At 57.8% G+C, this 25,068-nt stretch overlaps 2 protein-coding genes across 5 annotated transcripts in view; one reads left to right on the top strand and one right to left on the bottom strand.

Annotated features, from left to right (window-relative positions):
- Window positions 1–25,068, bottom strand: part of CCDC148 (coiled-coil domain containing 148) — a 107,079-nt gene that overhangs the window by 2,960 nt on the left and 79,051 nt on the right. The window contains exons 17-18 of one of the 3 annotated variants that reach the window (XR_004407007.2): window positions 16,170–16,284; window positions 14,996–15,261 (exon numbers count right to left, since the gene is read on the bottom strand). The exons of 1 other annotated variant lie outside the window; for it this stretch is intronic. The gene's annotated coding sequence lies outside the window, so the exon portion shown is untranslated. Of the gene's footprint in view, window positions 1–14,995; window positions 15,262–15,838; window positions 16,285–25,068 lie in introns of those variants that run through there. One more of the 3 variants, XM_032992675.2, reaches the window with a different exon arrangement.
- UPP2 (uridine phosphorylase 2) lies at window positions 8,093–24,373 on the top strand. Of its 2 annotated transcripts, none has more exons than XM_042784263.1 (7): window positions 8,093–8,501; window positions 17,790–17,902; window positions 18,935–19,102; window positions 21,229–21,343; window positions 21,982–22,191; window positions 23,623–23,773; window positions 24,048–24,373. In XM_042784263.1, the coding sequence occupies exons 1-7, from the start codon at window positions 8,339–8,341 to the stop codon at window positions 24,331–24,333; spliced, it is 1,206 nt and encodes a 401-aa protein (XP_042640197.1). In that variant the 5' UTR covers window positions 8,093–8,338; the 3' UTR covers window positions 24,334–24,373. The 2 variants fall into 2 exon arrangements, with proteins under 2 accessions (XP_042640197.1, XP_042640198.1); XM_042784264.1 differs by lacking the exon at window positions 8,093–8,501 and adding an exon at window positions 17,100–17,125 and having other exon boundaries at window positions 17,785–17,902.

The following is a 25,068-nucleotide window of genomic DNA, read 5'->3' as shown; positions in this document are numbered from 1 at the left end:
TAATTAAATTGCCTTTGTCCCATTCCCTGAGATGAGCAATGAGGCAGCAGAGCTGTGCCAGGCGTCGGGCTGAGCTGGCGGGAGGGCGGCGGGGAGCACCTTAAACACGGGGCACGGCCAGCGCGCATCGCCTTGCTGGGCGCCCTGCACCGGGCTGCTGCCGCTGGCTCCCCTCCTCCATGGAGAAGACGCCGGAGCCACCGCTCTGCAAGCGCAGCAGTGCTGGCACTCCAAAGCACGAGCTCCTGCCCCGAGCCCTGGCAGTGGCCTGAGCGTGGGAAGGCTGCGTGTGTGCAGGCTGGGCTTCCTCCGCAGGCCCCCAAGCGTGGCCGCATGCAGGTGCTGTGCGCCCAGCACCATCGCACCACATGGGGTTTTGTTCCCTGCCGGGTGTCACCCGCGGGCTGGGAACGGGGTAGGAAGCAAGTGTCAGCTGTGATCCTGCTTGGCTGCCGGGAAAGCACCCGCCTGCTCTTGGGCGACCGGTCCTGGGGTACTGAGGGACCACGAGCGGTCCTCAAAGCGCCGTCGATGCCGAAGGTGACGTGCCTCTCCGAGGCACCTCCGGCACACCGCCCGTCCCCTCGCTGCTCAGCTCCCCAGCCCCCTGCCCGCCCCAACCCCCTGCCTGCCCCAACCCCAATCCCGACCCCTGCCCAGTGCACCCAGTCCCTCATGCCTCGGCCAGGCCAGGCCCAGAGCTCGGCACTGGAAAGTTCCCACCAGCCTTGGTTTTAGCTCTGCTTGAGGAGCTTTCCTCCAGGCTGCCTGTACAACTGCCACCCCTATGGCCCCCTCCCCTGCTACCAAAAAACCCCACCACTCACTCAAACCCAGGACAACAACCAAGGTGGTCTGAGCTGTTCGTGAATGACCCTCCTTCATGTTTACACAAATCGAGCTCCAGTCCACCTAATTTTGTCTTTTGGGTCCAGCTCTGCTGTCCGGCTCTCCTTCCATTTCACAGCCCTGGTCGGACAAACCTGGCTTTGACCCTGCGGTGAAACGCTCAGATGCCGGTTGCTGCACGCACCCTCCTCTGGTGTTTGGGCCGTGGTACTTCTGAATTTGGCTAGCGCAGGGAAGCAGGGCAGAACAGGGCCAGTGGAGGGGAAAGGAGGCCGGTGCTGCTCTGGCTGCCTGCAAGAACTGCACCAAGCCGGAGCCCAGGGGCGAGCAACTGTCCCTGGCTGGGGAGGGCTGGGACGAGAGACACCAACCGCGGGAAAGGGAATAAAAGGGAAGTGCTCTCCTGGATGGGGGCTGCTAGTTTAGCTTTAACTTTGTAGCCATTTAATTAAAAAATCTATTCTAATAAAGGCAGAAGAAAATGAGTGCAATTTCTCAGAACATGAAGCTACTGAAATCAGATCTGCGACATTCCTGTGTAAGAGCCTTTTGCTGTGCTGCACCTTACGCAGTGACAGCAAAACCGAGTAACCCTCCTTTGGGGTGGCCAACCCCCCGAGTGGGTGCGCATCGTGTAGGCACGTGTGGCCGCAGCCCCCATGTTCAGAGGAGCCCCCGAGCCCGGCCAGGCGCGAGCTGCCCGCGCTGTCCCACGCACTGCCCGGGGTCCGGCCCAGACCCCCACGGGTTGCAGACAAAGCGGCCGCCCCGCACCGCGGCTGCCGCCTTGGTGCCTTCTGCTGCCCCGTGGATCCCCAGCTCAACGCTCTGCTCCTCGGGGGGAGAGCCACAGAAGGATCTCCTGCGGGGAGAATAAAGCATTAACTTCACAGCAAGGCAGTGCAGCTCCGAATCGGTGTCCTGCCCTCGGGGGCACAAGCCCTGGGGAGCAGCGGCAGCTCCCCGGGGACATCTCTGCTGGCACACCCCTGACGCGGCACCGGGGCAGCGCAGCCCGGCCGCCCGCTTTGCCCTGAGTTCTGAGCAGCCGGGAGGGTCCGGCACGCCGCTGTCCCTGCCAGCATCAATCACCCCAGCTATTCTTGTGCCTCGCTTGAACTCCTGAATAATTGGAAAAAAAGCAGTTTCTTTTAGCACGGGTATGTTTCCCAGCCCATCGCCAGGGGTGGCCCAGCACCCTCCCCACAGCGTTTCCGTCGAGCTCCAGCTCGCTTGCGGTGCCGGGCCAGCAGCGCTGCTGGCACAGCCGGGGTGACCTACACCTTCAGTCTGAGCACATCGATTTTTGAATTAATTTTTGATAAAGGCTCGGGATACACGGCTCAGAGTCAACTGCTAGTGCTGTCTTAAAGGCTTCTATTTTTATCGCCTTGATAAAATAATTACTGCTAGAGCTGGAGGTGAGCGCAGGAATGTAAATATTTATTATAGGGTCTGGGTGCAGATATGGAGATGCTCTGCCAGCTCGGGTGGGGACTGACATTTTGCCAGCACGCCTGCCTGGCCTGCTGGGTCTGCTGGCTAGCACATACATAATTACACCAGGAGCTGGACTTGGTTTTACGGGAGGAGCTTGTACAGCATCCGCGGCACAAACAAGGCTTTCAGAGCAGCGGCTGGTACGGTGCAAAGGCACCGTGGCACGGAGGGGCCCCGAGGCCATTCCAGTAAGCCTCATTGCAACAGTGGGGCAAGTAATTAATAAGTGAAGTGGGTGAGGAGCAGGGGGAGAGGACGGAGCGCAGCGCTCCGGTCCTGGCTCTGCCAAAGCCCCGAGCCGCCCAGCCGGACTCGCGGGCTGGGGCGAGGGACCCATCGCCCTCCCTCCGGCTCGTCCACGCTGCTCCTCCCGCCCGGCGGCACCGTGAAAGGCAGAAGCGCCGACACTGTCCGTTTTTATCCCTTATGATTTGTCCCATTTCAGTCAGTTCAGCTCATGATCAGCTGCACAGTGCCAGGGAGGACAGCCTGCTCCTGCTCGGGATCCAGAAAGAACCGAACGGCTCCGCTTTCCTCACCTTTATGCTGTGTTTGCTCAGGTGGTTCTCAACAGATCGGCTACAGCGCATTTGTTCTGCCGGCGCTTTTCAGCCCTCTCACCGATTTTGCTGTTTGCTCTCCTGCCCCCACTCAGGCTGCCGTGTTTGACAGCAGCAAGGAGGGTGCCTGACGCCCAGCCCGGCCCAGCCTGTGCTGGCTGCGGAGCACCGCGCTACCCCAGCACCTCTGAGGGATGGGGCTGCGCGGCCCCCTTGCACCCGGAGACCCCGGACACGTGAAAACATGCATGTCACCACGCGTGCTGCAGCCAGGCAGCTGGCGGGGTGGGAGCACACAGTACTGACGGCAGCTTCCCTGTCCCCGGGGCTGCGCACAGCCTGGGGGTCACGGGCCACGAACGTGGGGTCCGGGGGCTCCGCGGGTGCAGCCCAGGTCCCCCCGGGGCTGCCCGGCCCGCAGCAGGGAAACGCGACAGGGAGGTGGGTGAGGCGAGGGAAGGGCTACACCGACAAGTGGAGAAACGAGGCAAAATGCTTAAAAATGCAAGCTGCATCGTTCATCATTGTCTCTGTGAAAGTGGTTCGGCGCTGCTGTGCATTTTTAAATAGCTGGCATGGGCTAATAAAGAGCTGGCTGCATTTCAGTGATAAGTGAAGAGTTTATCAAAGACGTGTCCAAAAAACAGGAAAGAAATTCTCTCTCTGTGCCTACCGCATGAAGAAACGTTTCCACACAAGGTGGCACCTGTCTCCTTCCCTTCTCGCCTCGCTCCAGAGGAGCTAAAAGGCACATGAAAATATTCTCTGAAAATTAACTCCTAGCAAAAAGGATGCGTAATTCATTAGTAATTCACTCATTAGCGATGTTTTCTTTCCTAGGCACTAACAATCAGGAACAGAAGCACGTTTTGCAGTGATCAGCACTGGTGTTTAGCAGTGAGGAGCCGGCAGGACGGAGGGGGCTGACAGGAGCTGAGCCAGCTCCCGCGTGCTCTGGGACAGACGGACGTTCACCCGGAGCCTCCCGGGGCACAAGGACGGTCCCGGGAGCCGAGGGGGAGCCCTGCCCAGCCTCCCCCGGCCCCCGGGCACCTCGTGTCCTGCTGCAGATGGGCAGAGAGGCTGATGTGCTCCCAGACCTGACCTGCACTTCAGCTGATGGAGCTTAATGTTTTGAGCTTATAATTTTAAATCACAGTTAAGGTATTTTAGAATCCTTCTCATGCACAGTGCAGACCAGTTATAGCTCTGCTGACGTATGACATGATTTTGCATTCAAATACAGGATGCTGAAGAGGCCTGCCTTCCACTGCATGCTTTTGCTTTTGATCTTGACCTTTCCACACAAAGAAAAGGCAAAATATTATTAAATATTAGAAATACAGTGTAGCTAGAAATAGCCTCTTGTATCATGCAGCGAGACGGTGACACCTTTGTGGCCTGGCTGAGATGCCCGGGCTGTGCTGGGCGAGGTGCTCAGCGCCTACACCAGCGGGATGGCCCGAGTCCGACAGCCCCATGTGCCCCCACTCACCCCTGGGTCCATCCCGGCGCGGTCCCGGAGCTGGTCCCATGGCTGGTCAACTCAGGGAGTTGATTTTCTGCAGCATCTGTCTAGGTTAGCAGACTCCAGAGGACAGCAGAATTATGAAGGAATCACAAAGGTAGTGCCTCTGTCATGTGTTCCGTAAGAAACTAAGGATGCGGCGTTATGTGGCTTTGGCGAGGAGGCTCCAGGTATAGACAGGTGCTTCCCGTCCTCCAGATTCCTCTCAAAAGGCAACAAACACCTCACGGAGGGCTGGGGGCTGGGTGTGCAACCCTGGACATAACCTCAGCACCCAAAAACCCGGGCACGCAAAACCCCGGGCACCCCCAGCCCCAGGCACCCCCAGCCCCAGGCACCCCAAAACCCGGGGCACCCCCAGCCCCAGGCACCCCCAGCCCCAGGCACCCAAAACCCCGGGCACCCCTAGCCCCAGGCACCCCCAGCCCCAGGCACCCAAAACCCCGGGCACCCCCAGCCCCAGGCACCCCCAGCCCCAGGCACCCAAAACCCCGGGCACCCCCAGCCCCAGGCACCCAAAACCCCGGGCACTCCAAGCCCCAGGCACCCAAAACCCCGGGCACCCCCAGCCCCGGGTACCCAAAACCCCGGGCACCCCCAGCCCCAGGCACCCAAAACGCCGGGTACCCCCAGCCCCAGGCACCCAAAACCCCGGGTACCCCCAGCCCCAGGCACACAAAACCCCGGGCACCCCCAGTCCCAGGCACCCCCAGCCCCAGGCACCCAAAACCCTGGGCACCCCGAGCCCCAGGCACCCAAAACCCCGGGCACCCCCAGCCCCAGGCACCCCCAGCCCCAGGCACCCAAAACCCCGGGCACCCCCAGCCCCAGGCACCCAAAACCCCGGGTACCCCCAGCCCCCCTGACTGTGCAAGCCGGCTGCACGGAGCCCGGGGCGTGCTGCGGTGCAGAGCTGCTGCCAGGCTCGTTGCTCCCGTTGCAGGGTACAAAATGCCATTCTTGCCAGCAGCTCCAGTTAATGCCTATCCCGATACTGAGTGGAAGTTAAATTTTCAGTATTTCTCCTAAAGTCAGAGCTGGGTTGGGGTAGGGGTAGACTTTTTAGTGTATCAAAGCACTGTGCTCCAATTTCAGCTTTTTAAAAATGGCCTTTTCTAATATAAAAGGAAATCTATTTCAAAGTAATGAAGGTCCTACGTGGCAATCTAGACATCATGTTCTGGAAATGTCAGCTTGGGATGACGTTAATGAATCATTTTTTGTTTGGTTACTTTGCCGATGTGGAAAGTCAACAAAATGGACTGTCTTTGCTGAAATGTATTGGCTTTTGACGCACCGGCCTTTTACAAGGCGGAGATGGTCTGTGCGAGAGCTGCCCGCGGCCCCGGCCGAGCAGAAGCCACCGAGCCCCCAGCCCCCCCGTGGGCCGTGGCTCCCGCACAGCCGCTGCCCTGCGCTCAGGGTTCCCACTGCAGACCCCCCTCGTGTGCCCGGGGCGAGCCCCAGCCCCACGCGGGGTGTGGGGTGCCCAGCTCGGGCTGTGCCCCCGCGCCACGCCGGCACACACACCAGCCGGGCTAAACAGGAGAAGCCAGAGGGCTGCTAACCACGGGTACCTCTGTGCACGCGGGGAAAAAACCCAAACCCAGTCACATATCGACTCATTCACAAGATTCTTTTTCTGGCTTTTTTGTTTTCTTCTCAAGCCTCTGTTTTACCCACCTGGCACATCACACACTGACTGAGAAAGAGTCAAAGTCACAGAGCTCTCAGCTCAGTGATTATGAAAATATACGACCTTCTATTTTTCTGAGTTGTACAGGGCAAATTATTAACCCGCTTCTCTCTGGCCTGGCTTCATGTGCCATTTATTTAGTTTTCTAATTAATTCCTAGTTTGAATGCCTAAGAACCTCATCTGTTTAAAATGCTTAGCTTTATAAAAATAGACTGTTTCAAGCACTTCTAGCCCCCTCTGTTCGGTACAAGAACAGAGGAACATAAAGGTTTTCATACCTTAGGCTAGAAAAGAAAAAAAGTGGAAGGTCCGTTTTGTGGATGACTTTCAGGGTGATAAACTGGTCAGCTTACTCCTACCCAAACTGAACATCTGATGAACATCATGCAACAGGGACTGTAACATGACTGCTCCACCATAAACCCTTAGGCAATCTGGAACAGTTTTAAGATAAACTGTGATTTTCCCAGGACATTTATATGCTTTATTTTACACTTCTCATCTGCATCCAGTAAGTGCTTGGCACAAACACTTTAAAATGAAATGGGACATGCCAAAAGTGTACTTGCAGAGGGTTATCACACTTCTTGAGAGACTAAAGCCTCTTGCCCTTCAGTCCCACGTCTCCCGCAGCACCAGAGATGCCATAAGCCCAGAAATCCCTTTTCTTGGTGTGCAAATGAGGCATGAACAGAGCCTCCGATCTGCAGCCCTCGGCCCTACGAGGGTTGGCTAAGGAAGGGATCTGAGGGGTCATCTGGTCCATTTACGTCCACCTGCAGGTAATTTGGGTTTATGCAGAAGTCGCACTAATGAAAAGCCTTTCTGAGCCTGGTGCGCAGGGTAAGGAAGGAGCAGGGCTGTCCCGCAGCACCTTGTCCCCTGGGTGCCGCGCTGCCCGACCCGCGCAGAGCCCGCGGGGCACCGTAACGACCCGCCAGCCCGGTCCTGGCCCCGGCACGGGGCCGCCCTTCCCGGGCATCTCCCCTGGCAGCACTGCCAACCGCCCCGTTGCCGGCCAGCCCTTCGCCAAGGGTGTGCTGCGGCACACGGGGCCACCACAACATCCCTTCCACGGGCATTTCCCAAACTCAGCTCACGTGGCTGTGGGGACCCTTAAGGCCCCATCACTGTTTATTTCTACCCCCCTTCAGCCTCCACTCTTAGCCTGTGGCTTGCTAAATCCCTGCCTTCGTGGACCACAAGAACTCAGCAGAAGCCTTACGATGTTTGGCGTTTTGAAACCGTAAAGACCTTGGTGAAGCTATAAAGCTGCAAGATCACTTACTTGCATGAAGGTCCTTGGTCCTCAGAGTTGCAGAGAAAGGCAAGGAGATGTGCTGAAGGCTGCAAGAAACCAGCTTGATTTTCATGTTGTTATTTTTAACCTCTCCTGCTTCTCTCACCTGTCTCCATCTCCACCATCAGAGCTGGCACAGCATCTGGGGGCTGGGGCTCCCACGCCCGTGGAGTGGGACGGCAGGTTGGGGGAGGAATGCAGGACAAACCCTCCTTCTCCAGCCTCCATGGAGGAGAAGTGGGGAGGCCATGGGGACACGTGGCCAAGGATGGGAAAGGAGATGTGTAAGGAGAGAAATCATTATAAATGCAGGGAAAAGGCAAGGAAAGGGAAAAAAACCTACACATTTCAAGCCCACTTGGTCGAACAGGGTACAGGGAAGAGGGAGCAGAGGCAGGGATGGTTTTGCAATGCCCCTGCACATGAGTCCACCAGGCACTGAAACGCAGAGCCAGCACCGGCAGGACTGGGATGCCTCCTCTGAAAGCAGTATTTATTCTCTTTATATGTTTCCTTCTGAATAAACCTAGATACGGTAAGGTCTGGACACCTCATTTTAAAATAATGGAGCTGGGTTGGGTTTGTCATTATCCCTCCTAGCTCTCTGTGGGTGTAGGAAACTGCCCGAGCAGCTGTGCGAGGAGCAAACTCAGATCCTAACAGATGTAGCACCCGGAGCGATGCGGCAGCGGCCATCGAGCCCCCCCGCGCTGCCCGGGGCTGGGGACCAGCTCCTCCCCGCGCTCCAGCCACGGGCACCCCGCCAGCGCGGGCAGGAGCAGGCAGCTGTGGAGGGGACAGGGTGGGGGCACGGGCAGGCAAACCCCTGTACGTCACCTGAAGAAAAATTGTTTCTCGTCCTGTTTCTGAGCTGTGGTTGGGCTCGACAAGCACAGCAGCTTTATGAACCCCACTCAAGCCCTGGGTCGTTTGCCTTATTGTGGTCAAAACCTCCTCCCAGCCCTCCCTCCTTCTGCCTGCACCCACAGGCACCGGCGTCTGCAACATGCACCCACAAGCCTAGCGAGGGAAGGACGAAAGGATAAAAATACTCATGAAAAAAAAAAAAAAAAAAAAGAAAAAGAAGAAGGAAAAAAAAAAAAAAGAAACAAACAACCAACCCAGGCACCATCTGGATTCTGAGCCCGGAGAGCAGGGAAGGCTGGGCAGGAGGGGAGCGAGCGGAGGGGCACGTTCGCCGGTGCTGGGAGTCGGGGAGCTCTGCCGAGGCCGTGCACGCTCTGGCCACAGCCGGCCCCGCGGGCGAGGGAGAGCCGCTTCCCTGCTCCGTGGCGGCAAAGCGGGCAGCGTTCCACCCCTCCCCACGGCGCGGGGGCTCTCGGCTCTCTGGCAGCTCCGCGGGAGCTGGGCAGCCCCTGGGAAGGGGCTGCTGCTGGCTGCACTGGGGACGGAGCAAGCCCAGAACTTGCTGGCGGTGACATCCCCGCAGCTGGCGAGGGCCTGGCGCAGCTAACTACTACAGAGAGGCGCAGGGGAGCAGACAGCTTAATGACAAAGCCTTGCCTTAGTTTCTTGCTGCGTAGGACAGGGACGGCGGCTGGACCACGGGTGAACGTTCACGGGGTGGCGTGGAGACGTGTGAAACCCAGACATCGCAGCACCAGCACCCAGGAGCAGCCCCGTCCCAGGATGGCCCGTCTCCAGCTCCTCTTGGAGCGGAGGAGCTCCTCCACGGGAGAGCAGACCAGCAGTGGATGGAGTGGGAAAGGGCTGAGCAAACACGGGTTGGCTGGGAGAGACCTGCCGGTCCCGGGCCCTTCGTGCTCGCCCACGTGCCTCGCACCCGTCCCGGGGCACGGCGAGGCCCAGCCCCACGGCAAACGCCTCCAGCCCGTCCTCCCTCTGCCGCGGGAGCGTCTCCACCGTGGGCTCCCGAGCCACCGTCCCCAGCACCACCCTCCCCGTCACGCTGAATGATGCACAAACAACACGACACAAACAGCACAAACAACGTACCCTCCATAGGCAGCACAGCACAGAGCCGACGGACAAGGCTTCTGCTTGCCACGGGCTGTTCTGGCGTCCACGGGAGAATCTCAGGGATCGGACCCCCCCGTGCCGGCCGCGGCGCAGCAGCACGGTGCTGTGCCAGGCTCCAGCCCAGCTGGGGCTCGGGGGTCCCTGTGCTCGGGGCAGAGGCGGCACAGCCCCCCCCAGCCCGTCCCCACACACAGCCCCACGCTGAGGGTCCAGCATGGCAGTAGCAGCCGATCCCCAAATGTGGGCTCACCGTGGCTTCACCCCACAGCCCCAGGGACCCGCTGCACCGCCCTCGCGCTTTCAAAGCGCATTTGGTGGCCGCAGTGAGCAGGAACAAGGAGCAGCTTGAAGGATGGCAGGGTGAAACCTGACCCAGCCCGGGCGTGGGGTCCCTGCCTCCAAACACCCCCGCCACTGAGCTTTCTTCTCACTTTAATTTCCATCCTGAGTGAAGGCACAAAAGGAACTCGGCACTGGGACAAGCGACACGCCAAACCAGCGGGTGCGGTTGGAGCTGATCCTATGTGCCGGGCCTGGGAGGGAGGTTTGCCAGGGAAGGGCCCGATGAGCAGCAGCCATACGGGTAACTGCACCGGACCCTCACGCTGCCGACGGCGCAGACAGCGGCGGGACAGACCCCGGGGGGTGCCGGAGGGGAACGCCATGCGGCCGCCTGTGCCAAGGCCGACGGAGCCGCTGCAACCGGGCTGGGCCCTGTGACCCTGCAACAAAGCCAGAAACCGGCGGGTTTAAACCCAACCCGAGCAGCTTTGGCCCGAGGCACATGAGGGGCCAGCCTGGTGCCCCCCGAGCGCGCGAGCGTGCTGCCCTGGCACCCGCACCCCTTGGGCAGCCCGGCCGGGCACGGCTCCACAGTGCGTGGGCACAGACCCTCCCGTCTGCCCGGGCAGGATTTGGGCAGAAAGGCGTCTGCAGAGCGGGCAGACTCCCTGCCCGTCCCCAGGAGGGAGCCAGCCCACTGTGTTCAAGGCTGCAGGGTGGGTACAGAGGGAAAAGTGACTCAACCTTATCCAGAACTCAAAGAAACGTTCCTGCAATGAAGCAGCAGTGCTCAGCCCCTCCGGTGCAGCGAACACAGGCACTGGTGGATCAGTGGCTCCTTGAATAGCTACACACGTCAGGCAGCTGATTTCTGCCTGAAATAAATGGCTTTACGACAGTGTTTTACCTCAGGGGAAAACGTGTCCTGACAAGCTGTAGTTATTTGCGTGCCCCAAGGATTTGCGGTGCCTGGTTTCTTCAGAGAGAGTTTTACTGACTTCTCCTGAAGCCAGGAACAGATTTATACCAATAATAAACAAGGCAAACCAAAGAACCAGAGCAAACAGTTGATAAAAATCTACATTTTTCCCACCTTGTTTGCTATTCTGGATCTGCAACTCAGGGAGGGAAGGGGCACGGCAGGGGCCAGGGAAAGGGGGAGGGAGAGCTCTGTACTGTTGGCACACAGCCCTGTTTCTGTCAGGTAAAAACTCTCCCCAGTGCTTTTTCTGTGCCTTCACACTGATTGCCAGAAATCATTACGAGAGGAATACACCAGACATCTCTTAGATTGTGAATTTTCATGAGCCCTCTGCTAACGAACCAGAACTGCTAATTTAAAAGCTGACACTAATGCAGTTGCACGGGCAGGGGCTCAGGCACACCGTGGTGCCGGTGGTGGAGGAGCCTGCCCCTGCCCCTGCCCCTGCCCCTGCCCCTGCCCCTGCCCCTGCTCCTGCTCCTGCCCCTGCCCCTGCCCCTGCCCCTGCCCCTGCTCCTGCCCCTGGCCCTGCCCCTGCCCCTGCCCCTGCTCCTGCTCCTGCCCCTGCCCCTGCCCCTGCCCCTGCCCCTGCCCCTGCCCCTGCCCCTGCCGCTGCCCCTGCCCCTGCCCCTGCCCCTGCCCCTGCCCCTGCCCCTGCTCCTGCCCCTGCTCCTGCTCATGACCCTGCCCCTGCCCCTGCCCCTGCCCCTGCCCCTGCCCCTGCTCCTGCCCCTGCCCCTGCTCATGACCCTGCCCCTGCCCCTGCCCCTGCCCCTGCCCCTGCTCCTGCCCCTGCCCCTGCCCCTGCCCCTGCTCCTGCCCCTGCCCCTGCCCCTGCCCCTGCCCCTGCCCCTGCCCCTGCTCCTGCCCCCAGCACAGCCCGTCCCCTCCTGCCCAGCCCCGACACCCGCCGCCGCACGGGGCTGCCACCCTCGCTCACGGCCGGGCTGCTCCCCAAACCTTGGGATATCTCGTTTATCGGCGGCTTCGGGGAGCACAGCGTTGCAACAGAGGCACCCCAGGAGAGAAGCCAGAAATGAGCTGACTTGAGACGAAACCGCTCAGGCTTGCTTGGAGCAGGCACTACAGCAGCTCGGGCAGGACGCAGCGGGTGGAATGTCTTTTTGCCGTGCAAAGGCTGACATGCGGCTGTCTATTTTAAAACAGCATTTAACATGACTAGAGGTGTCGGATGGGTGCAGGAGTGCTGGCTCTCCCAAGCTCTTCTCTTGCTGAGAGCCTGTCTAGATTACCATATGTTATTCTGCCGTATACTTCATCATGCTTTATTTGTCATCCTTTAGCACATATGCTAACAGCTCTACCGCCTGGCACTCAGTAAGTCTGAATTTAGCTCTGAATCAGTCACAAACAAACACTCGCTCAGGGCAACGATCTCCACTTCTCACCATCCTCACTTCCCCACCCTGCCTCGAAAAAGAAGAAAACAGTCAGGCAGTTGGACCAGATGATCACTGTAGGTCCCCTTAAACTCAAAATCTATTCTATTCTATTCTATTCTATTCTATTCTATTCTATTCTATTCTATCCTATCCTATCCTATCCTATCCTATCCTATCCTATCCTATCCTATCCTATCCTATCCTATCCTATCCTATCCTGTTTCATCCCTGCAGCCTCTGCCATGGCCAGCAGGACAGCAAACCATGCCTGGAACATACGAGTTGCCCTACAGTCAGTGAGAGAAGAACAGCCACGCTTCAGTTCAGGATATATTTAAAACCATCCTAAAGGAGAAGGACCACGAGCAAGATAATCACAAAGGAGGGAACCAAACCCGAGGGACCTTTTGTACGGGCCGGGCAGGGAGCCCACCTGCGCAGAGGCAGGCGCTGGACCCTGCTCTCCCTTCCCCTCAAGAGCAGTTCTGGGAAGCCAAAAGCACAAGTCAACTGCTTCCCTGGTGCAAACACGTTTACTTAAAAAGAACACGTTTGTTCCTTTTACCTTGAACACAGTGGGGACAAACACCACCAGGAACATTGCTTACTCACGATTTCTCAGCCTGCCTTTCCAGGCAGAGTTATGGCTCCAGGAGATTTCTGTCTCTCTGAGAGTTGGGCTGCCCTCCGAAATCTTGCCCCTTTGCCACACGCAGGGTGCGGGGGTCTCCCTGCCCGGGACTGAGCACACCGGGGGCAGCGGGCTGCGCCAGCGGGGATGGGGGTTTCACTGACCACCAGGCAAGGATGTTACGAACGGCAGCTGGGTGTGCTGGAATATTATTTTTAGTTCATAAGTAAATATTTAACTGAAGAAGTCGTCCATGTGCTCCAGGAAATTGCTCTATCGCGGGATGGTTTACAACCGTGCGGGTGCAGACCTCGCCAGGCGTGCCCGAAGATGCTCCGCCGTGAAGGGTGGAGGCGGGCAGGCACGGCAGCGCTGCGTTTGTCAGAGCAGGCCAGCACCCCCTGCCCAGGGCAGCACGCCGGCTGGGGGCCACACGCGCCCCCGCCCCGCCGCAGGGTCACTCAGGTGATGGCAGCTGTCTGTCTGTCCGCCGTTCTGCCACATCCTGCCCTTCCCTCCAGCGCCGCTGAACGCTTGCTCCCCAGGGAGGCCCCTGCCCGGCGCCCGCGGACGGGCTCAGCCGCTGCAGGACCGGCCTTTCACCGGGCCGAGACCCACGTCCCTCCTCCTCCTCACCCCCTCGGGGCTGCGGATGGCAAGTCAGCGCTGGAGCCGCTGGAAAACCACAGGGAGGGGCGAGGATTTGCGCCGTTCCTTCCCTGTCAGCTCCGCTCCCTTTGCAAGCAGGTGATTTCGTGCCCGCTCATCCCACGGGCTCACCTGGCCTCGACGCACAAGCTGTTCCCTCTCCTTCGTGCATCCACAACAACAATTGTTGAGCCTCCTCACACGGGGCGGGTAAGGGCCCCGGCTCCCCCCAGCGCAGGGCCGCAGCCCCCCGCCGGGAAGGCGCTCCCAGGGGGAGCGAGGGGTGCTAACGGTGGGCGCGGGGCAGGGGAACCCCGCGTCCCTCCAACAAACAAGCGGGCGCCGGGGAAGGAGGCAAAGCCACAGGGAGCCTAAACCGCGAGCTCGCCTCCCCCAAAGCATTTACAGCTGCCGTTTGCAAGTAGCAAACCTTCCTATTGTAGCCTCTAAATCAAGTAACGCTAATTGGACAAAACTGGGAAGAGCTGCACGACAATCACTGCATTAACTGCAATGTGCCCCAAACATTGAGTTTTACGCTGAAAAACACAGCAATTGCACCGAGTGACTTAGGCAGTTCAAGGCTGCAGGAGGAAGATGTGTGTGCAGCCCCGAGGAAACTTTTTTCTGCGTACCTCATGGTGCAATCTGGTGCACTCGAAAAGGAAAAAGAGGCTCCAGATCCTTATTCTTCAGGAGTGCTGTGGAGCATCAGTAATAAGTCCTCTTTGGCAGGCATATGTTAACAGCATCCAGGGAGGGGAGAACTTCATCAGAGCAGAGAAATCATTCCAGCCTGACTTTGGTATGACTCCAGCAAGTCTGAAATATCCATAAGGGCTCTGCTCCCATCCCTCCTCAGATCCATCCTGACCCTGTTGTGGGCAAGATACCAAATATAGACTTTTCTATATTACTGGTTTGTAATGCTTATTTGCTTTTAGACAGTGTTTTGCAATTCTAAGGGTTTGGACGGGTATTTGCCCAGCAAAAGGCTGCCTCATTTACAGCAATTAGCTTCCCTGCCCTGTTAGCAAAACAGGACCGCGTTACTGCCTGGATGCTGTGCTGCAAGCAGGCCACACACAATATGTTTTTAACTAGGGCTGTCGCTTTGAATGGTTAGCAATCGTGCTTTGATTTTCTTTCATTTATTTTTAGTGCTTATTAACCAGCTAAATGGCAAAGAAGAAAACCACCATGCATGACGGGTAAAGGCATCTGGAAGCAGTGAGCTTTGCAAATCACTTTGGAGGAAGCTGGAGCCGTCCCTAAGCACCAGTCCAAAAGACGGGGGGATGCCGCGGCAGCGGGGGGGGGAGGTGAGCAGGAGCAGGGGGTGAGCCCAGCAGCCCCTTCCCCCCCCTCATGAGACACCTCACAGCCCGGGACGTAGAAGACCTGTCGGTCAGAGCCGAGCACTCAGCCAATGGCAGGATTTTGTGCCGATTTTGGGCTAACTCTGGACCACCGGTTGCCCAATGTCGCAAGCTCGGCCCTCGGCCCAAGACCCGGGGGGTGGGGGCACGGGCAGCGACCGGCTGAAGGCAGGATGGCAGGGGACCAACTACTGAACTGGGGGCATCAGCTCTGCTGGGGGAGGCCGCCCAGCCTGCCTGGCCACCCCCGGGGGTCCTGGCCCCCACCCCAGATCTCAACAGTTCAGCTTGCAAAGTCCACGGCCAGCCAGGCCCTGCCATGTTCACATGGCTCCAATTACAAAAATTGTCAAAGCTGAAAAAGAAAATAATAAAAACCTTTGTAGGCCATTAAGGTTGCCCGGAGGCTGTACCGAGCATGCTGGCCGCTTCTGCAGACTCCTCGTGCTTCTCTGCCACTCACTGCCAGGACGAGCATTTGCCATAACAGCTGGGGCGACCTGTGATGGCGATCAGATAAATCACAGAGAAGTGATCCGAGATGGCAGCAGATCAAAAGCATCCGCTGACAAAATCTGCACTGAAATCAGAGGTGTTTATTGGTTCAGTCACCATGGTAATTAATTACCTGGCACTCATCTTCTTAACCAGAGCTTTCATCTACCATTCCCAGAGGCCAATAGCAAATGCCAGATTCTGCCCCTCCAGCCGCTGCCTAAAATATCTTCCAGGGCATCGTCTCACAACGTGTCAGGACAGGCAGCAGGACCAGGGTCTCCAGTCTGCTCCCGCTCCTGAAGCGCAGGGTGCCTGCGCGCCTCCCTCTCAAACACCCGCTCGCTGCTGGCGAGACGAACCCGGGACGCGCCGGGACAGAGCTCCCGCAGCTCGGAGCCGTGCTGCCGCCCCACGCCCCACGCGCGCCCCACGCCCCACGGCCCGTGCCGCATGAGGACGGTCCCCAGGCACTGCTGTGACACCCGCAGCTGGCATCGGGCACTTAGGTGTGACGGGCTGCTGCGTGAGTGTCCTTCAAGGGGGTCTGAGAAGTGACCCCGGGGGGGCACGGCGGCACCAAAGGGGGGTCCTGAGCTGAGGGAAGGGCTGTGCTGGAGAGAGGCCCCGGGGAGCCAGCCGGCCACCCGGGGCCCGGGCAGCCCTCGCCACAGGCAGCCCCGGAGGGCTGAGATGGAGTCAGGTGCCGGCAGCGAGAGCAGACACCATTGTCTGGACGCTGCTGAGACTGGAATCAGCCTCCCCAGGCCAGGACTGGCCGCTTCGGGACCCATTTCTGAAGGGCAGTAGCCTGCCTCTGTCCATCGCCGCACCCAGGCACCGCTGTGGTAATCAGCAGTGCTGCCTTCCGGGAAGCTTAGACAAAGAGAGCAACAAATCTACTGCAAGTCACCTTTTTTGTGTCAAGAGCCAGGAGGGTGAAGCTGCAGGTTAGCAGGAATGGGCACATCCATCTTTTGGCGCTTCCTTTGTGAGCGTTTTCCTCCTCCGACAGTTTTCCGGGCCACCTGGGAGGACCATGACAGTTCCAAACGTGAAGGGTGTCCCGGTCTCCGCGACCCCTTTGCTCAGCCAGGCTGGCCAGGGCTGGGGAGCCGAGCCCCGACCCTGCAGCCAGCGCTGTCCCCCCCGGGCAGCATGTCCCCTCCAGGCGCCCGGGCAGGCTGACCCCGCACCCGCACAGGCACAGGCTGCTGCAGCTGCGGCACAGCCGCTCCCAGCACACCACCACCCCTCGCAGAGCCCGCCGAGGTTTGCTACGGACTGAACTCTTTCTTCATGCACGCAGGAAAAATGCGGGGTGGTTTCCAATCTGCACCGGACGGGGTCAGGGGAGGGCAGTGCCCGAAGCCCGGGTGCGGGGTGGGAGTGCCGGCCGGGTCCCGGGGCAGGAGTGCCGCGGCGGGGAACGCCGGCAAGCCCTGGGCACGAAGCCGTCGCCGGAGCCGGGCCAGCCGGCGCGCACGTGTGCCTGCCACGCGGCCCGGCGGCCAGCGGGCCAGCGGGTCACCGGCCCCGGCGGCAGGAGGCCAGTCGAGGTTAACGGGGACACACCTGCAAAAACAGCCAATCTGGGGCAAACCGCGGCGCTGGCCCCGAGGAGGAACCTCTGGCACCTGATGGGGCAAAGGGAGGCGGGTGGAGGGGGACCCGCCACTGTTGATCTTGGGAGCCGCACAAAGCAGGAAAGGGTATTTAACCCCCTGCAGAGACCCTTAAAACCTCTTCTGAGCTCCAAAACCCAACAGCTGAAGAAATAGCGGGGTGTTTTCCTCGCCTTTTCTGCAGAGTATCGCTTTCAGCTGACTCTGGTAAAGCAGCTATGAGCGAAACAACAGATTGCTCCGGGTGAGTAACAGAGGAGGGTTTGAATTTGTTTTAGTAAGACAAGGAAAATGTTCTCTGGGTTTTGTTTAAGGCTTATTTATAAAATTGACCTCTATTGTTACTTAGTTGCTTTTCATCTATTAAAGCTGGTGGAAAGCTAAGGCAAACTGGCCTCCCACTGTGTGCAGAATCTGAATTTAAATTTGCACTTGTACTGCTGGGCAGTTATTTGGGACAATATAAATATAAAATCCTGATTTGTTAGGAGCTTAATAAGCTGTCACATACAAAATAGCACAGTACATTATCCACTAGATATTTCTGGCAGAATTATATGAAAGAAAGAGCTAAGGTTGCCATTGACAAAACTGATGATAACTACTGAGGAAGCTTTTTTGCCAAATAGCCAGACGTAATAAAAGAGATGTCAAAGAGGTCACCAATAGCGATGGCTGGAAGGAGGAGGCCAGCTCGTGTGACAGCAGGGCTCTGATGGAAAGGCAGCCACCCCAGACGCCATGCAGAGCTGGCTCGTGCCCGTCCCGTCCCTTCCCCGACACCAGGGCCGTGCGTGTCCCTCACGGGGCTCCCAGGCCACCCCAAGCCCCGTCCTGCCCTGTCCCCATTCCTGCGGGCATGGCCCGGTGCCCCTGACCCATCTTCGCCCCATCTCCCCGCAGCAGTGGGCTTGTCCACCTTAAAAACCCGCACTTGGCCTCGATGGAGGAGGACGTTCTCTATCACTTGGGCTTGGGAACAAAGACGCACAACCTGCCGGCAATGTTTGGGGACATAAAGGTAAATAGCAGGTGCAAAAGCGAGGCAGCAGCTCCCAGCCCCGCAGGGCTCCCCAGCCCCTTGTCCCACAGCTCTGCCGGCCCATGCTGGGGCCCCCCTGCCGCGGATGCTCCCGTCGGGGACAGTGTCTGGCTGCTCGGCAAAGGGAATCAGCCACCCGGGCTAGCCCGGGCAGGGAGGTCATCCATCCTCGCTTGTTTTAGTCAGAAATCCCAATAGAAAATTAGCCTTTTAAAAACCTGTAGTTCCATAAAACCTAATTTTATATTGGCCCCCACATTGGAGGACAGACGGAGGAAGCATTTGTCCAAAGCATCTGATCGTCATCTACTGGAGACAAGGGAAAGAGGATGTCTTATTTTTGGCTGAGACCTGCTGTCAAAACCAGCCTGTCACGACTGCATCTTCTTCCGTTTTAAACTGGAGCATTTCCCCAGTGGTGTGGGGGGAAGAGCCGTGGTGCCCCGGGCAGGGTCCCGCTCCCCTGCACCGCCGCCAGCCGCACCAGCAGCACTGCCCTTGCAGCCGCATGCTGGTCCCCCTCCTACGTTCAGGGAGCATTTTTCCCTTCAGTATGTAAAATTTGTCCTTTTCCCTCCCCGACTTTACAGCCTCTGTGTCATCAGCAGTGCTCACTAATTGCAGTTGGCACTGTTGATAGAATAAATTAAATGACAAGCTACTCGAACATCTGGTTTTGCTTTGCTGTCAGTAGGAATACTAATAGCTTAAATTTGCTGAATTATTTTAGATTGTCTTGGCCTGGGGCTGATACCCGAGTATGTGCAGCTGTACAGCTGTCTGGACCTAGCGTAGTCAACCCTAAAGGAGCAAGAGCTTGCTTTTAGCGTCAGCTCCTGGTTTTGAGACCCTCGGGTGTTCCGATGCCCCTCGACTGCCTTCGAGGAAGCAGCATCCCACTGCGCTCTCTGGGGAGACGTGTCTGGCACAGCCCACCACTGCCACATGAAGAGTGAATCTCGGTACCTATTTCAGCCAGACTGTGCCAACACGTTCCTATTTTACACCCAGTTTGTCTGCGTTGGCAGCAGCCCGAACAGGATGAGGGCGTTTGCCCAGTTCATGCACAAGGAGCTGGGCCTGGCGGGCGACGGGGAGGACCTGGCCGACATCTGCGCGGGGTCGGACCGGTACGCCATGTACCGGGCTGGGCCGGTGCTCTCCATCAGCATGAGTACCGCCCCGCCCTGCCCCGCCCTGCCCCACCCCGCCCCGCCCCGCCCCGCCCTGCCCCGCCCCGCGCGCGGTGCACCCCCCGCCCCAGCGCCCACTGCCGCTGGCACGGGGGCCCCGTCTCCCCCCGCAGCAGAGGGGGGGCCGGCACCACCTCTCCCTCCCGCAACACCCACCGCCAGATTTTATCTCCTCTTTTCGGTTTCCAGCCATTATCACCAGTGCAACCGTGCAGCCATGGTAGAGCTGCTTCTGTCCGCGTGACGGCGCCCTGCATGTCCGGTTTATAAAGCACTGTGTTAAAAATGAAGATGCCCATATTCTGCACAGCTCAGCAGTACGGCAATTCGAGAGGCAAAGACCACTTCCCACCACGCATGAACTCTTGCTGGAAGTATTACACTGATGTGAGCTCTAAAGTAAACCTTGCCTTTTTTTTTAGTTATTCTTCAAGAGCAGAATTTTTGGCGCTGCACAAAGGAAGAAGAAAATACAGGCTGTGCTGGTGAGTGCTCATGCCCCAAAGCTCGGTCCTGCCGTCATTTCTTTGGGCACGAGATTAGTCCTTAAGCCTGATTCACAGGAGGCAGCACCGCTCACATGACCGAGCTCACGTTTGGTCCCTCTGACCAAACCAAACCAAACCAAACCAAACCAAACCAAACCAAACCAAACCAAACCAAACCAAACCTGACTGATGGAAAAGCCTGAGGCAATCAATCTGACAGGATCCAAGGGGAAAAAACCCTGCAAGTTTTGCTATTCCCCGGTCTGGCAGCAGCCGTGACACAGCCAGAAGAAAAGCCTACGCTGAGCTCTTGGCCATGCTCCGGTTTTGCACCAATGTAGAAGCCATCGACCCCCAGGCTCGCCCCTGCGGGGGCACACGGGGCAGAGCACGCAGCGAGCCTCCCCCAAATCGCTTTGTGCAGAGCAGCTGCCAACATCGCATTTTTGCAAGTTGCTTAGAAACACAAATGAACTCAAACATACTGGAGGCAGGAACAGTTTCCTGCTTTGAATACTTACAATGAGAATAAATTTTTTAGGCATTGGCGAATAAGTCAGGCTGATGTTCCAGAATAACAACATGCAAAAGTTTTCATATTTAAAACATGATAAAAGCCTAATAGACCATCAGTCTCACAGTCAAAGGAAAAGAGACAAAGCAATATGAGAACTGACTGCATACGCTAAATTAACTGTGCTTCTTTACATATGCTTCCTTCAGGTTTTCGAACACGGTAACAAAACCAAAAAAATGTGAGGCATTTTTCATGGGAAAAACCAAACCCGACACCACCAAACACATTTTGTTTTTAAAGGTGAAGCCAAGAAAAGGACATTGATGAGGCGATGGAGCAGAAAACTAAGATGATCACGTGAGGGAGCCCTGGGCAGAAAGCAAAGGCAGCCTCGACAGCTCAATCTGCAAAACATCTGCCAGCCCAAGGAGGGGCCGTGGGGCCGGGGCGAGCCCACGGGCAGGCAGGCAGGCGCTGGGCTCGGCAGGACACCGGGACGGGTGATGTGAGCCAGCGAGGAGGACCGGACCAGCGGCCTGCGGGGCACGAGGCTTTCACGTGGCAAACGCCCGACCCCGAAACCGGTCCCCACCGAGGGGCACGAGCCCCCCCGCCGTCCGCGGCGCCCAGCGACACGGGCAGAGGGGCTCCGGCGTGGGGCGCGGGGCCGGGAGGTGCCCGGAGCAGCAGCGGCTCGCGTGGTCCTCGCTGACATTTACCACCCCAAGAGCACCAGTGGGAAGCCAGCACGTGGGGTTGGGTGGGCGACGCAAGGGGAAGGAGCGCTCAGCGTTGGGACGCGTTTGCGGAGAGACCTGTCTTGAAGGAGACACACCACCGGCGCGCCTGACGTACCGGTCCCCCGGGATGGACGCCAGCTCCATCGATAAGAGCAGCCTTAGAGGCATCAAGGCGAGAAGAGGGTTAGGTGCTTGACCCGGGCAGGCTACAAAGACCCCAAGATGTCTCTCCCCCCTCCAAAAATCGCCGTTGGCCTCATCAGCAGAAAGAGGCCATCGCGTAACCCTGAGCTTGTCGCAGTCACCTACCTGCCACCTGCCACAGCATCACGGGGAATGACATTTTTCTTTTCTCTCCTTCCAACAGCACGGGATGGGCATCCCTTCCATTTTGATCATGCTTCATGAACTAATCGAACTGCTCCACCATGCAAAATGCCGAGACGTCACTATTATACACATCGGTACTTCTGGAGGCTTAGGTAAGGTATCCATGGTCTTTTTTCAGAGCAAAACCGCTATTAATAGAAAAAATTCTCAGCAATAGGTCATGCCATTATGAGCTTTAGTATTTTGTCAGACCACCAAGTATCAAACGACATGATATTTTGGTTTTGGTTTAACACCCAGCAAACTTCTAGCAACTGGCTTAGCAGAGTGCACACTTTCGTAACGAACACATGCTTTGAATTCACAATTGTGTAGCACATTTCAAACAGAAAACACTTGACTGGAAGTCACTCTCATGCTCTGAGATCCTCCCAGCTGTCCTGGTGCCTGCAGTCCTCTGTGCTGCTGGGACCCCCGGCCAGGGCAGCGATGCGCTCACGTCTGCACAAGCTGCTGGCGGGGCGTGATCTCTGCAAGCCAGAAGCAATTAAAATGCTGCTGCTCAGCACGTTCCCACAATCACCCATCATGCGCCGATTCTGTACATTTCACTTGTACATCCGTGCTACTGCACGAATTTCAATTATTCTCTCACATCTGTTTTACTCACTAAAAAGAACGATCCCACGGTCAGATATGTATCTGTAGATATTTTTCTGTCATGCTGAAGCTTTGCAGCAGGTCACACGTGTTACGAGCTCTGGCTTAGCCTCAGCCTTCATTTCCACAGGGATCGAGGCCGGGTCTGTTGTCATCACGGACACAGCGGTGGACCCCTCCTTCACGCCGCGGTTTGAGCAGGTCGTGCTGGATGACGTGGTGGTGCGGAGCCCTGAGCTGGACAAGGATCTTGCGGAGGAGCTACTCACCTGCAGCAAGGAGATTCCTGACCTTCCCACGCTCATCGGCCATACCATGTGCACCTACGACTTCTACGAAGGTAAACCGATCTTTGGCTGTCCTTCCTCCCCCCAAATACACTGCCAAGTCTTTACATGCTTATGTAGACTAAACTATCCACACTATCAAAGCCGAGGAAGGGCTGCGGGAGCAGACCCACGGGACAGGTTAGAGCTTGTTCAGTGCTCACCTTCAGAACACGCAATACCCATTTCGGCCCTTTGCCAGGGAAGATCTCTGTGTATTGGTCTCTTGTGCATCTGGCAGTTAAGTGCTGTAATGTCACGGGCAAGGCCAGCGCTGCTCTGGCTGACTGTGCCTCACGAGCGAAGGTCCACCCAGCCGTGGTCGCTCCCTGGGATGGTGCAGACCCCCGGGGGGCCCCTCCTCCCCCCGGTCCTGCCGTTACCTGGAGCCGCTCTGAAAGCGGGAGGCCAGCGGCTGCACCCTGGCAAAGAAAACAGCCCCTCGTCCTCACTCCTGCAGCAAGCCTAGCAGATGGGTTATGCCGAGGTGCTTCCTACAAGGCTGTAACTTCAGAACTATCAAACACTAGAAAAATGTCAGGAAGCTTGTGACATTTACGTAAACAAACTTAGGTTACTCTGGAACCCTTTCCTTTGCAAAATTAAATGGTGATTGCAGAGTAGACGAAATGTAACAAATGAAGAATTAATAACCTGAGGACTATTTATAAACCTTTGGATCTGCTTGCAAATGCGACCATCTGTGTATTGCTCAAGGCCATGTTTTATTTAAACAAAAAGCCGTTCGAGAGGATTAACAGTGGGAACAGCAATAAAATGAAGCACTCTGCCCGGGTTAGCACAGCCACAGGTACAGCTCTGGCTCGCACCAAGGACTTTACATACTGTGCAAGCGGAGTAGGCGCGCCGGGCAGGGAGGGAGGGAGGGAGCACCAGCGCCCCGGGCCCCGGCTCCTGGCCCGCACCGGTGCCAGCCGGGCACGGAACGCCACGCACAAGCAGCTCTCGCTGCCTGCCAGCCGTGGCTGCCCCTGAAGGAAAATCACACCTAAATTAAGGGGGTTTTCCTTTCCCCACTTTTCCCGTTCTGTACAGCTTGCTGCACTTCTTCCGCAGTAATTTGGCATTTTTTAGATTTAACCTGGCAGATCTTCACAGCTGACGCACGCTGTGGACCTCAGAGAAACTGTGATGAGCTGCCCATGCAGAGTGCAATATACCCCCTGTACTTAACACGTGTGTGCTTACTCGTCCTTCTTACAAATGTTAAAACCTGTGTAGTTTTCTCCTCTGTTCAGACAGCACAGCACACTGGCTGTAAACACTGAGATTAATACGAGATAAGTAACTGTTCAAAGGAAAACTCAGTTGGCTTCAGACAAGCCGTAGGCACTGCTGGACTTTCCATTTGGAACTACACCCTGCTCACTGTGACTGTGAACCCAGGCAGGGCCAGCCCTGACACCTTTCTGCTTCCTTTCAAGGTCAGGGGAGATTAGATGGAGCGCTGTGCTCTTTTTCCAGTGAAGAAAAGTTAGAGTACTTAAAGAGAGCTTACGACGCCGGCGTGAGGAACATCGAAATGGAGTCCACGGCGTTCGCGGCCCTGTGCAGGCCGTGCGGCCTGAGAGGCGAGTCCTCCCGCCCGCGCCCGAGGGCTCGGCCTGGGGTGAGATGTGGGCAACCTGAAGGGAAGCCAAAAAGGCACTCCCAACGATTTCATCTGCAAAAGCACACTAAAACGAATTTCGTGGCTCCGTGAAAAACTGGTCGGTTTTGGAAGGCTTGGGCGCGCGCTGGGGAAGACAAAGCTTAAACCCCGCCTCGCCCCCCTCCCGGCCTTAGCTCCGCGCCGGGCACAGCGGTGTGGCTGCCTGCCCCGCGGCGCGCGAGGCGGGGGCTGACGCAGCGCTTGGGCCGCCGTCGTCTGCGCGGTGCTCCTGGGCCGCCTGCAAGGGGACCAGCTCCGGGCGCCCCGCGAGGTGCTGCGGGAGTTCCAGCGCCGGCCCCGGCGCCCGATCGCCGCCTTCATTCGGAAGCGCCCGGGGCTGCGCCCCGGCCCCTTCTCTCCCGGGACGTGGGGGACACGCGGGCCACGACGGGCTCCCACGGGCCCGTGCCCTCCGCGGCGCAGTCGGGAGGCCGACCCAGCCGACGCCGCCGTGCAGGAGCCGCAGAGCTCCGGCACGGCTTGAATCGCGCCGACAGCCTTGCACAGCCACGGAGAGCTCCGGCCAAAACTTGCACAGACGCGAAGACAGTCGTTACGGAACTGCACGCTCCTCGCTCCCACCCCCAGCCGTTGTAAAGGGCTGTCCCATTAGGGCCGCTCAGAGATCCTCTCGGAAGAAGACCCCTTCGCATGTGGCATGAAGTAAATGACATACAGAATGACTCCGCGTTGGTGACCGTTACTGTTACTCGTTACGAAGGCCGTTCAGACTTTCATTCCTACAACAGCTAAAGATCTGTCAAAAGCCAGCGTGTGCAGAGCGCCTGAACGCCGGAGGCGGGCGCGCGGGAAGCCCACCCTGCACAGGCCATCCCCGGCCCGGCAGGAGCAGCTTCACCCCGTCGCACGGTCGGCAGGTTTGGGCACGGGGCACACGGGGACCCTCGGGTGGGAAAGGGATGGGGCGCACACATTACTGACCCAACCTCGGCCTGAGTTCACGTAACTGCCAGGGACCGACTCGTTCACATTCACCCGCCAGTCAACACACACCAACGATCCAGAAGCCATCTCCACATGTCTCCACATGCTGCAAGCGACTAAACTGCGCCTGGGTTGAGCGGAGGGGTTTTTTTTGTGGAGGGTCACCTACAGCCTGAAGAATTTCCCACCAAAATCCCTTTCAGTTCTTCAGGTTCACTGACAAGCTAGCTTCCAAATTAATTTTGTCATCTTTGGAACATGAACTTCCAGGATT

This window comes from Tyto alba, unplaced genomic scaffold, assembly GCF_018691265.1.
Source record: "Tyto alba isolate M040663 unplaced genomic scaffold, T.alba_DEE_v4.0 Super-Scaffold_7, whole genome shotgun sequence".
Classification (NCBI taxonomy): Eukaryota; Metazoa; Chordata; class Aves; order Strigiformes; family Tytonidae; genus Tyto; species Tyto alba.
The sequence above is the reverse complement of the archived record's forward strand: the minus strand, read 5'-3'. Positions and strand labels throughout refer to the sequence as shown.

Bases quoted from the DNA above. Each gene is read 5' to 3' on its own strand.
- UPP2 (XM_042784263.1), top strand. From the start codon at position 8,339: ATGAACCCCACTCAAGCCCTGGGTCGTTTGCCTTATTGTGGTCAAAAC. The intron at 21,344-21,981 runs GTAAGGTATCCA...TCATTTCCACAG, and splicing joins CGGTACTTCTGGAGGCTTAG to GGATCGAGGCCGGGTCTGTT. The intron at 23,774-24,047 runs GTCCTCCCGCCC...GGGCTGACGCAG, and splicing joins CCGTGCGGCCTGAGAGGCGA to CGCTTGGGCCGCCGTCGTCT.